Source organism: Mizuhopecten yessoensis, unplaced genomic scaffold (genome assembly GCF_002113885.1).
Source record: "Mizuhopecten yessoensis strain PY_sf001 unplaced genomic scaffold, ASM211388v2 scaffold10441, whole genome shotgun sequence".
NCBI classification, from domain to species: Eukaryota; Metazoa; Mollusca; class Bivalvia; order Pectinida; family Pectinidae; genus Mizuhopecten; species Mizuhopecten yessoensis.
Window position 1 is genome coordinate 934,140 of NW_018408548.1, and position 14,153 is coordinate 948,292.

General features: G+C 36.4%; 1 protein-coding gene across 1 annotated transcript in view; it reads left to right on the forward strand.

The window, feature by feature from the left end:
- Positions 1-1,162: 1,162 nt before the first annotated feature.
- The window catches only part of LOC110460621 (translation initiation factor IF-2-like), a 23,529-nt gene continuing 10,538 nt past the window's right edge, over positions 1,163-14,153 (forward strand). Inside the window, exon 1 of the mRNA XM_021513643.1 lies at positions 1,163-1,297. Coding sequence (XP_021369318.1) covers positions 1,163-1,297 — 135 coding nt within the window. The remainder of the gene's footprint in view (positions 1,298-14,153) is intronic.

Sequence of the window (14,153 nt, forward strand, 5' to 3'; positions counted from 1 at the left end):
GGATTTGTCATAGTCGTCTGTGGTTAAGCGGTTATTTGTAGGGTTAAGTAAGGGAGGTATATCGGTAGAAATGTTACCTTTTAAAAGCATACGCATTAGTTTCCAGTATGCTTTAGGATTAGCTGAACTATCATTGATAAGTCCATCTACATTTGTATAAAAAAGTGCTCTTGCATGCTTCAGCATATTATTTACTTTATTTCGTGCACGTTTAAATTTAGCTTCAGACAATGGGGTTTTAACTCTGATAAAATGTTTCCTTAACCTGTTTCTACGTTTAATTTCTTTTCTTATATCTCCGTTCATCCATGGTTTGTCGTTTTTATTAACAGTAACAATTTTTTTAGGAATATGCTTTTCTAAAATAGAAATTATTTTGTCAGTGAACAGTTTACATTTTTCGCTTACATTATCCGCATGAGAAAACAAATCTAACCAATTTACCTGTCCTACCTCTGTTTTAAGATTTAAGATATCTGCTCTGTTGTATAACCATATTTTCCTCTTAAAAGACTTTGGTTTTGGTAGACATGACGACAATGACACAATTATAGCTCTGTGGTCACTTATAGCTTCTAAAACTGGTACAACAATGGATGATTCGGAGGATATAGTATCACTGATGTAAAACGGGTCTATAAGGGATTGTGTAGTATTTGTAACTCTAGTTGGACTGGTAATCAGGTTAGTTAGATTATATTGCTGTGTTAGAATGCTAAGATCATTGTTATTTCCTGTTAATAAGTCAATGTTAGTATCCCCTGTTAATATAACATGAGGAGTGTAGTCAAAAGCTATGTCAAAAGAATGTTTCAGTCGAGTCCAAATTCCAGAGTTAGTATTTTGCCATGGAGGTTTGTATAGTACACATAGAAGATATTTCTTATTATCAGTACAAAATTCAATCCAAATTATTTCGTCATTCGGTGATTCAATATCAAGTCTGCGTTTAGGAAGTATGTCTTTAGTTGCAAAAATCATAACACCGCCACCAAAAGCGTTCCTGTCTTTTCTAAATATTGTTGAGAAATTAGTAAGAAGAAGGTCAGAATCAGGGATAGAAGGATCGAGATGTGTTTCTGTTAGGCACAATATGTCTACGTCATCGGTAAAACTCTCAAGAAAAACAATTTTATTTCTAACGCTACGAATATTCAAGTGCATGATTTTTAATGAGTTTTCGTCAGAAACAGAAAAGGATATATTGTCGGAGTCGGAGTCGTTAGATGAAGAAAAACTGTCTGCTGGTCCTGGATTTGTGTGTATGTCCCCTGACAAAAGTAAGATTAAGATCAAGGCAAGGGCGATGTTGTTTGGGTTGCTATATGTCTGTAGAAAAACAAGAAAAACAACTGCGATAGGCAAATATATAAAATGTAGCTTAAAAATTTCGTAATAGGAATAAGTGTTGTTGTTGAATCTGTACGTATTGTTTAAATGGGTTTGTTTAGAGTAATATAGTCCGATAGCACATCTCCATGTGGATAATGAGCACCCTGTCATGAGGGATAGAAAAAGTACGAAGTAGGGACATGGAGACTGCTAACGGATAGTTCTGTTATTGTTACATGTACGACTGTCAGATAACCAGGGTAACTAAAAGGTAAGAGCGAGGGGGACAAAGAGTGGGGAATAAAAGACAAGAGGTAGGGAAAAATATAAACACATTTGACACAGTTACACAACATCGAAAAAACAATAATGACATTGTAGTAATGTGTTTGCGGGTGATCATTAGAAATATGACGCTGAAAAAATTACTAGTCGTATCACATGTTATGGACAACCTGTATAAGTCAGACAGATGACGTTAAATTTAACATGAGTATAAACACATATGGGCATATATATTGAAACAAAAACGATGAAAAAAATTATGTACAGCAATGAAATCATTGATGAGCATCAACTCAAACTATCATACGTGAAAGCCGACACGAATGTGGATACAAAAATGTACCAAGCGTTTGTATACACGAATGAACCCAATTGCATGTACATCTACTATGACAGAAAACGAAAGCTATCGTGTGTAAAAATAAATGCAAATGTGAAGGGGGATTAATGGACACGAATGTAAATCGGATAAGATTTGATGTTAGCCCGAACATAAACACGAAGGAGCCGTCAGAGAATTTGCACGCGTACGTATTCATGAGTTCATGAAAGGTCCGAGTTTAAAGATATTGTAGACGTGTCTGTACAAGGCATGAAAACAGCTATTCATTTGTGAAATGAACTTTTTTTTCGTACAAGAAGTAGATTATAATTTTAAGCAAATCGATGTCACACCCGAGCAATAACACGATAAAAAGCCGCGTTACCCACTTACGAGATAATTATCTCGGCAAAATTATCTCGGCAAATGTGATAACATGTCGACATAATTTAAAAGTTATGTCGACATCTTCTCAGATTATGTCGACATCTTTCAATAATTATGTCGACATACGTAACTCGTAAGTCGAAAGTGGATGGCAGAAATATACCACCATACATTTCCATTGCTATGTAAAAAAGGCAATAAATTATGTTTAAATCAAAAATAAATCAGAAAAAAATAAATAATACATCGACAAATCAGAACTAAAGGCTATATACAAGCATCGTCAATACTCCAGAGATTACGCTCACTTTCGTTCGCTGCACAGAGCGAAAGTAAGCGTAACCCCTGGTGTATCGAGGATGAACGAGAACAGAAACGAGAACTCAGTATAAAAGATGACATGATCATTCCATAAAAATAAATACCGAGACGCTTCAAAATCCATCGACAGATATGCACGATTTTGTTTCCTCTCTCCAAAACCTTGTGAATCGAGCTATTTTAATCTATTTTAGTACCATAACTTTTTATACCCATTTAAACCTTTCAACATAAAGCATTTCACCGTTATTTTACGAAGCCGAGGCTTTGATACTACAACACCTATCGTGGTACGTGCACGATTCATTTTCAAGGTGTATTTTGTTTGTTTGATGTTTGCAGCTCGATCCTTGTAAATTGGATGTAAAAATGCAATCAAGTTGATTGATTGATTGTATTTTGGATTATGGTATGAATTACATTATTTGTTGACTTATCATGAACCAAGTCCCTATTATACCTGAGTTAATACACCCGATACTTTACCTGTGATTCATATCACATGGACAAGTTTACTTAGTCCATTCCGTTATAAACTGAATCAACAAATGTAAATAACATAGGACAAGTTTTGCATGTTTTATTGTGGCTAAAACGAAATGATGCATGTTCTGCTAATACGTGAATCATCTTGTCCTATAAATAGATATTTCTCATTTTGAGGCAGCCAGAGACGGACACTGAAAGTAGTAAAATCAGGGAACATCTCAAAAAAAAAATCATTTTATCTGTATTCAGGATTCCTGTCTGCTGCTTGCGACATAACACTAGATAACGATATTTTAGTGCTCCTTACCTACAGTAACATCACCTGATTTTCATTACATGTACAACTGATAAACTTTTTTAAATTACGGTTTATACTGAAAACAAAGACTCGGTGCATTCTACAGTTGATTGCATTACTATAGAAATCCGAAAATTCACACTCCCTGAAATGATCCCTAGAACAGTCTTCTAAGAATAGCATAAAATGGGTGAGATCCTTAACGGAAATATTGAAATATCAATTACCACGGTCACATACCTGTCGCATTGAGCCACGAAAATGACTATAACGACTGTGATTACCGGTTACATAACTTCTGACATACCCTATACGCTACGTTCCATATAAAATATTTTTTCATTTTTTTTTAAAATTACTTGTCTGGGTTTCTGTCTCCACGTTCCGTGCTAGCTATAGGTCTACCCCAAAACGAAAAAGGTATAATAGAGCACATCAATTTATGTGTACTCTATTCAAGATAAAGTTGAGTTTTAAACACGAAATATAAAACTTCAATCATTGAGGTAGAGAAGGTATTATTACAAAAATTACTTTTGTTTACTAGATGATAAAATGAAAATAAATAATAATAATAATAATAATTCGAGGTTATTATATACCTCTTTATCACAACCTAGTTTGTGGGTCGTCTCAAAGCGGTTCACAAATTATTATCCGTGGTTATAATGCCTTTGTAACCAGCCAATACCTATCTCAATTAGTACTCCCGGGGGAGCATACAGCCGCAGCTAACAGCTAACATTTCGGCGCTAACAGCTACCATTCAACAATTCTAGCACTGCCCAACCACGTACTCATTTACAGGTGAGTAGACTGGAACAAGCAGAGTAAAAATATATTGCTCAAAGACGTGCCGTGACTCGAACCAGCAACCGTTCGGTCACAAGCCCGGCATCCTACCACTAGACTACCGTGCCACTTAAAATACACAAAAATACGATTACAACATTAAAATAAAATGTCATATTAGATGTCACATATTTCCCTACATCTTCATTGGTAAGATCACCGATATTGACTCGGTGTCACTATTTATAGAAACAGTAGGTTAATATTCACTTAATAACGTTATTTCGATTTAACTTTATAAAACTCTCTGGCCAATGTACTTCTTTCCTCCGTACACTTTTCATGCATTTCGTTTTATTTAATTATTAAAACCTCATTGAGTAACTAGTATCATAATTGAATACTTTTATTTTGGTAAATATGTGGCTATATGCATCTGGAAAGTAAACTTGAACGAGACAGACTTTCATCTCGGTCAATATTACTTCCTCATGTTTATAGAACCACATATTCACCTCAACAAAGTGAGTAGTGGATTAATATCACATTTAAATTCTCTGAATATCACGAAATGAAAAAGCTCTAGCTGACATCTGACAAGTATCCAAGAATCTTCCACTATCCAACTCTTCTAATGATGTTTAACGGACGTTTGTACTGCGTAGGAAATATGGTGAAATGTTGCTACTCTACAATGATATCAAATTAAGGGGAAAGTTTAAGCATTTGTGTTTTGTACTTTATCTCTTATCATACCATCTCATTAGGTCATCAATTCTGTGAAAAAAATAAACAAGCCATTCGGATTAATATATCTCGCCTATGCCCCGCTTTGACCATCAATGCACATATCAAAGAAACTAACTTAAATTCAAAAACTTGAAGTTGACGGAGATGCTGACAAGGTCAATGGACCATAAAAAGGAGGCCGCATCCAGCATTTGATGCATGGGTTGAGATGTACTACCTAAGATGCATTTGTGGTCCAAGTTTGGATGGTGAAGCACTAACACTTTCAGAGAAACTTATTTTAACACAAAATCTTAATGTTGACACCGCCATCGCCGGAAAAGTAACACCTAAGTCACGCTTCCACTTCGAGGCGGCGAGACAACAAACACTAATTTCTAAAGCAGCAGGTGGGGAAGTATGTCAATACAGAAACAGCTATATCACTATCACTATAACTATATATATAAGGCAGTTTTATACTCCATATACGATGCTTCTGTGGTCTGTATTAACACTGCCCCAATTATTTTGACAATCCTTGAAAGTTCTTGAAGGAGAAATGGATACATGGATGGATTGAGGGAGGGACAGATATGACGGATGTATTTTATCATTTCTATGAAAACAAATAATATGAAAAACATCACAATACCAAGAATAATAGCAAATACGTATGCTTTAAAATAAGTTACACAATGTATATACTTGTCGTAGCTATTTAATCCCTTGAGGTAAGAAGAGGAACTGAAAACCCTCGACAAAGCCGCTGCCATAATTCAATTAATACACCCTTTGTTGGGGTTCTGTAAACAAAAGAAGTCAAAAGCATCTCAATCCTATTATGTATAGCAATATACTGTTGTTCACGATTTGGTTTGTCAGTTTTTTGTACTGGTTAACACGTATCGAGAAATCGATATTCTCGAATGACGTTTTCCTATTATGCATAGCTACATCTGTAATGTGCTTCTATGTTTTCTTCGCTACCCGGTTGACCTTTTAACCGTGTGAACAGCTCGTGTTAGAGTGTATCGCGTCATGTCTGACTGGTACATAAACCAACCAATCATCACGATCATTGAAGGTCGACTAAAAGGATCAAAAGGTTTCTATACAAAAAAATAAATCAGCGTCTATTTATAGTACTCTGTCCTATTCAGATTTACCGTATCTCTTTCAGAGTAAACAAACCCAAAAATTAACACAATGTAAACACATACGGTCACATACACCAGTATCAACAGGAAAGGCACAAGCTCCAACACAAAAAAGAGCCAAGGCCAGATCTTCGAGGAAAACAACAACAGCATACCGAAGTGTCGACAAAACCACAAATAGAACTCAAAATCCATAATAGTTGGGCAAAATGAATATGAACAAATGAGACGTTTGCAATGATATCTTTGCGAAAAGTACACGGATAATAAAACCAGGTGTTCGGGGAGGGTAAGAAGTATATCCGTACCTGCACATCAAGTTATGTTACACGTCTTAATAGTCTACCACTGTCGAAATAGACTACACTAAATACAAAACAAAACAAAAAACAAAACAAAACTAGAAATATGTCAGAATGATATGAAAGTCACTCCATCATCATTTTCCGATAAATCATTGACCAAGCTACAACGGATATATTTCCACCTGTCAATCAAAATGGTAAACAATTACCAGGTGTAAATACATACATGCTGTCCATGTAGCCATGGCAACACAGGGAATTAATAGGAAAGCATGTCGCAAATATAACGTAAGCGTTGACTGACAGTGACACCTCGAATGCGGGGAGATCTGCGGGGAGATCTGCGCGCTGACACGGTCACCTGGCATGAGCAGAACAGGTAACGTTAATTGGAATATAACGATGTTGTTTTCACAACAATAAGTTTCAGAAAAGATTCAATCTTATATACGGATAAATCTTCTACTTTTTTTTGTTATGAAATACACTTTTCCAAGTAGTTTTCTGATCGTCTGCAAATCCGACTGAATCGGTCATCGATATCGGCAGAATGTGTACGCTTCAAGGCAGTCATTCCGACGAGGACCGCCAACAGCCGAATTCGCGAGACATGAAGAACATCAAACAATTGTGATTTCAACAATTCTCATTCGAAAAGAAAAGATCGGAATGTTTTGGGCTGTTTTGAACCTGTTGATATTTAATTTTCAAACTCAAAACTTTTATCATTATCGGTTCAATTCGCATGGATGTTATTGTAAATTCCTGCCGGTTAATAGTATCACGCGACGTTGACTCTTTGCGGTACACAAACTTGCTAACTTCGCCATTTTACCCATGTCGTTTCGACACATTCCTACGGTCAAGATTGAAGAGTTCAGCATGATTTTACCCAAGAAGGACATGTTAACCACAGAGTGATAAATGCGATGCAATTCTTCGTTATGTATCCCAATACGTGGTACAGTATTTATCAATTCACAACGTAACGTCCTGAAAAGTTGAGCCTACTTTACTCGAGTTTATTTATCCGATTCTATAGTATTATATGACTTACTTAAACTTGCAACTTTTCGTAATTGTTAAATTGGCAATGCGATCAGAGATTATTCAACGAAATGTAGCAGTTTTATTGCTGCGAGCATATTTCAAAACATTTCCGAAAATCCTCGAAAAATTTACGAGAAATGGTCGCTACCAAGGACTGGTTTTGGATTGTTCTTGAGTATCGTGTACACTCCTTTCTTGACTCTTCATTTTCCCATTAAAAAAGTGCGCACTATACGCAAATATTAACGGTAGTCGTTGGTCAGACCACGGACTTAAATCTAATTCCGTGGTCAGACATAAAATATCTAAATCAGTCAATAGTAATTTATAATACGACAGTTTACCCCTTCGGGACCTCAAGGTGCCTGATTCATACTCTGAACATATCAAAGTTATATGTAATTCACGCGGGAAATTTGGAACGCCTTTAGGTCTTATGCTTTTCCTGTTTAAAAAGGAAATCGATATCTGAGTTATCCAGGAGCTTGCAATTAGCGCCTGGTATATTCCGACAGAAGCAAGACACTTAACAGCCCAACAAACAGAGGTCAAAATCTGGGACTGAAAACAAAATTAATAGTCCCCCCTGGGGTTCCCCCAGGAGTGACTAAAAACAAAGAGTTAAGCAAATACCAGGTTTTCGAGAAGTGTAACTGATTTCTGAGCCACATTTGTATATTACAGCAATAGTTAATCTAAACATATTTTGTCAAATTTCAGACATGTCTTTACAAACCACACACTGCTTTTGTTAGTAGATATGTATGCCCTTCAATTAAGCATTGGACTGCTTTTATAAGTTGGCATTGATATGCAATATGAATTCCAACTGGACAAAGGCAAATTCAATAAAGCGCGCTATTCATATTGCCTATGAATGCCAACTGAAAGCAGTTCAATACGTATATTTACCATTTTTGAAATCTGTTCATCTCATAGAAAATTCAATTACACTTATTATTATTCAGCATTTAGTTCAAACAATGTATGTATCGTGTATGCTTGTTAAATGAATAGAACAGCCATCGCCCAAGGAATGTCAGTGATATCCAACGTAACAATTGTGACGTCATATTAATGATGACGTCAACAATCGGAATTTGGTACGGCTATATAGTGGCAATTGCATGAGATGGTAAATATTGTTATATATATATGGCTATGAGTTTCAGGATCTCAAACTTTTCAACGTTATGGCCCAGAAATAAAATCCCTAGGGCCCCACGAATGTCAAACTATTATCATAATAGTGTGTTCGTCTCTTGATGCCCAGCAATGGCATATGTGCTTATGGGGTGGGGATCTCAACCATTTCAAAGTTGTGACCCAAACATTATGTACCTTGGGGTGAAACCATACCCAAGGATCAATGATTATATATGTCTCTAAGGGTAGAGCCAGACATCAGGATCAATCCTAATATCACAATTTTATTCATCTCTTGATGCCCAGCGATGGTATATATATGGTTTTGGGGTGGAAATATCAACCGAATACAAAGTATGGCTCAGGAATGAAGTTCCAAAGGTAGGGGCCAGACCCATTGGTCAATTATAACACCATATCTCGTGCCTATCAGATATATATATATGATAACGGGCTATGGATATAAAGCGTTTACAAATTATATCCAAGAAATTAAGACACTAGGGGTTGGGGCCAGACACCAGGGTGGATTCTTATATCATAATTATGTTCGTCTCTCGATGCCCAGCAATGGTGCATAAGGTAATGGGGTGGGGATCTCAACTGTTTCAAAGTTATAGCTCAGAAATAGAGTCCTTAGGTGTAGGGCCAGAACCCAGGATCAATCATTTTATCATGATTGTGTCTGTCTCTTGATGCTCAACAATTGCTTACATGGCTTTAGGGTCGGGATCTTGATAATATCCAAGTTAAAACAAATTTTGGCCCCACCCCCTCAGACCCAAAGGTTAACCCTTTGAATCCCCCAGTCCCCAGGGGAGCCACACCCTCTGTGTATACGAAAGCGAATTCTCCCTGCAAAAGGATGTTCAAGACAAAATCTGGTAAGCCCCCCGCCCGTTTGTATAGAAGGAGAGCCACATTTTTAGTTTATATAAAATTAAACTCCCTTTTGCCCATGGATGTTTTAAACACACTTTGGTTACCATCCCTCTTTTTCTTCAGAAGGAGATGAATTTCAAATTAATTTGCCTTAATTTCCCCTATAAGGGCCCCGCTCCATCTGCAGCTAGGGGGCCCAATCCTCCATTCATACAAAATTGAGTCCCCTTTACCCAAGGATACTCAACACCAAATTTGGTTCGAATCACTCCGTTCATACAGAAGGGGAAGGATTTTAAAAAAATCCCCCTGTGTTTCCCTACAGAATTATACTTCACAGAGATTATCCAGCTCTGTGCTGCGTTAAAATATCAATTACATTGTGATGTAAAGAGTGACATACAAACACGTTTGACGTTTCAAATGCCGTGCGGCCGGGATAATAATGCTCCTTTATATGTTCTTGTTTCGAACGAACAACTACATGTTTTACTTTCTGCATCAAATACAAATGTATTTACACCAGGAATGAATATGTTTTGATAGGTATAGTAACTTCCCTGTTGTTTCGTCCAATAAAAAACAATAAGAACAATTGTACTGAACAGCAATGCCCAGATGATGTATTGTTACATATTCTAAAACTTCCCTACGCGATAATACCGGAATTGTCTTTGTTCAGTCAAGCATTCCATGAAAATGAACAGACAGGAAATTGGCCATTCAGATTGTGGATGATGTGTTTCCCAACGATTATAGCCTAATAAGCGTTTTGCTGTGTCAAAATTTTGCGTTTTAATACCTAGAGTAGAATTCGCGCTACACGACAGACTGGTGAAGTTTCCTCATGTCATGTGTTTAGTGTTGTCTGTTTGACATCAAGGTTAATTAGGTATTGGTTTTACTACTAAGATGTTAATAAAACAACGATGATTCCTATAAATACTATTTAGAACACCACTGTCACCATTACTCAAAAGACTGCTAACACCGTATGTAATATTACTGTAGACCGCTTAATACTTTACTCAACAGCTGTCAATATGGTACAGTTATTTGCCATTTGAAATATATTTCTTTTTAAATTTAGCACTCTCTATTTTGAAGTATATCATCATTATTCGTACATATTTCAGGTTATCTTGTCAGTTCTGCTTTGTTTACTTTTAATGGATTTTTTTTAGCAAAACGTCAACAATATTCGATCAACACTGCATAACGAACCTACACATACCATTGTCGTATTATTAATGTTAGACCAGCGCGCGGACGGACGACTGACACTGGACGACAGACACTGCGCCATGGCATAAACTCATTTGCCCTTGTCGCAGGTTAGCTACAATGTCAGAACATTGTTTAATATACAACACGAACCTGTGTGATTATTGTTATTAAATTTTATGTTATGAAACTTCTTTAATATATCCAAGCACAGACTATCGTATACAGCTGTATACCTGATAGGATATTTTTGACAATGACTGTAATAATAATAATAATAATAATAATTCGAGGTTCTTATATACCGCTTTATCACAACCTAGTTCGTAGGTCTGCTCAAAGAGGTTTACAAATTAGTATCCGTGGTTTTATGGCCTTTGCAACCAGCCAATATCGTTCTCAACTGCCTGGGGAAAATACAGCCGGTGCTGCCATTTCGGCGCTAACACCTAGCATTCAACAATTCTAGCACTGCCCAACCATGTACTCATTTACAGCTGAGTAGACTGGAACAAGCGGAGTAAAGTATCTTGCTCCATGATACAACACAGTGCCGTGCCGTGCCTCGAACCCGCACCCCTTCGGTCACGAGCCCGGCGTCCTACCACTAGATTATCGTGCCTGTAAAACGATTAAACCCGCCTCAGACGCACTAACATCCAGGCAAACAAAGGTGATAAAAAACGCTGAAATAACTTAATTCATAATTGTTGTAAAAAAAAAATCTATTTTATAACGATTAGGATAAAAATGATTTGAATAAGGTAAATCCTCGCCTCACAAAGCTGTTTTTCTGGGTGTTTTTTTACTTTCAAAAAACAATGTAGACCAAATGCATTTGGTAAGATGGTATTTGATAAGATCCAGATTTAATAATCATCCGAGTCACGACATCAGAGAAAGTTGTTCGGAACATAAATACAACATCTGATATAGTTAACAACTAGTCCCAAGCCCCCTGGCTAGTTTCTCTCTCTATATAGGTAAGTTCCTGAACAAAAGAAAATGTAATTGGTTTTTATATCCTCAGGGTGGTACAATGTACATGTAATTATCCAGATACCCGTACTTTCGTTTTGACACGGATTGAGATTAGATCTTTGAGAGTTCTGTTTCTTATTAGCCAAAGGCCCTAATAAGGCTTATAGGTACACACATAGATACATATACCATTCTCTAAACATAACTAGAATAGACAGGAGAGTGACATCACAGTATACATAAAACACCATTCAATATTGTGTATATAACAACACTTAATTTACAATTACAGTTATGGAACACCACAATACATAAACCTGAATCTATCTTAGTTCGTGGTTTTAAACAAGTTCCCACAGCAAGCAAGCAAGCAGTGTATGTAAAGCGAGAGTGTATAATGTATTCAACGACATACTATATTCTCGTTTGTATAGGGAATGTCAACATTGACGATAGTGAAACCAGTAATAAGACATGGCGCTGTATTAAAGGGCCACCTATCACACAGGAGGACATTACAGTTGCTAATGTGTTTTCTACATTACAATATATGTTAGGCAATTTATATATTGAGATGTGATTTTAAAAATGGCAATATGTTGCAATAGTGTTTCAACTATATTGTGGTTTAGGCACAGTTATGAAATAGTTCCATAGAACTGATGTTAAAATTGAACTTATGTTGTCCAAAGGAAATCTGCATGGTGTGATAACTTCAAAAGTGATATAAACTAATTTTAGTTCATCGTTGAAATTCGGTGAACTGATATTTTTTTGTAACTTTCTATATACATTTTTTTAATGCATCGATTTATAAGCATGCAATCTGTTTCATATAAACAGAAAAGCATTCCTTTAAATCTTGCTAGATTAATATTGCCTGCGATACCCATCGTCTCATTTTAGCGATGTGCATAGACAGATGTGCATGCACACACATATGTCAGAATGAACGAAATTATATAATTTTCCACCCCACAAACACATCATTACTTACTCTTCTCTGTGTCTTCTATCTTCTACCGTAATGTCAGCCTAAATCAGAATAAGATCCGTTTAAACAGCTAGTCTGTAAAGCAAACTACCTACTCAGTGAGCACGACGAAAAACGTTAGGGATGACTAACTACCCCCATCGACAGATTTCTATGTGTATATATCGTGACGCGCATGCGCGGATTTCTTGTTTCAACAAATCTGAAAAATGTCTTCTATAATCATCAATGCACTAGGGACTGCCTAACACATTAATGTAAGTTTTAAAGAATTATGAATTATCAATTGCTTGAGTCCTTTTTATATCCAGGTGGCATGCAGATCCATCGCTGTACAGGTAAATATGTTATTGATACACTATTAATTCATACAATGCAACACATTTTGTTACTATAAACAACAAATATCCCTTGATGATATACAATTCATAATTTGGAAATAAGAAATGCATATACAAATTCAATAATTCTCAAGAAATGCAACTAGAATTAAATATCAACAAATCAACAAATTATTTCTTCCCTTTATCTAAGTTATTGTTGTTATGTATGTTGACATACATCAGCTACGTTTGGTAAAGTTTTCATCATCTAATCAGATATGTTTTCCGTTAAATCCCCCAAAAAGCACTTAATAAAATGTGTCGTCATTTGTTTTAGTTATTCAGCCTGCGATAAGCTTAACGATCGAGTTGTTCAGAAACGTTGATAGAAAAAAGAAAATTACTGTATTCATGTTCAAAATGATTTTTATGTTTCAATTAATGATATCAATTAGATGACGAGGGTAGAAGTTTTGTGTTATAAACCATTAAGCTACCAATGCTTTTAATAATTTGGTCGAAAAATCCTAGATAGGTTTTCACATCGACTTATCTTAATCTGCGGACATCGAGTTATAAAAAATGTGATCAGCTTAACTGAGTTTATGCAAGCTTTGCTGACATTTTTTGTTCACTTTATCCTGATTCAACAATGCAGTCATACCGCGTATGGTCAGTTTCAACCTAAGCTATGCATTTTTGTTTTATCCTGAATCTTAATATTTTAGGAAATAAAAGGTCTGTTTTAACGAAGCGCAAGCTAACAATACTTTCAATGAGTCAGACAATCTATGTATATAAACTGTAGGTAGTGTGAGCTGGGGGTGGGGGTGGGGTATCGTCTGCTGGATAACCGAAATACTCGGTAGTGAAGCGGACGAAAAACCTATCAATCAATCAATCAGTCAGAGCTGGGGTAGTTGCTTCCTCAATACTCCAGGGGTCACGCTTACTTTCACTCTCTGCACACCGATCCTCAATTATCCTAGGGTCACGCTCACGTTCGCTCCTGCACCTATCATCGATACTTCAGGGGTTACGCTCACGTTCGGTCTCTGCACCCCCATCTTCGATACTCCAGGGGTCACGCTCACGTTCGGTCTCTGCACCCCCATCTTCGATACTCCAGGGGT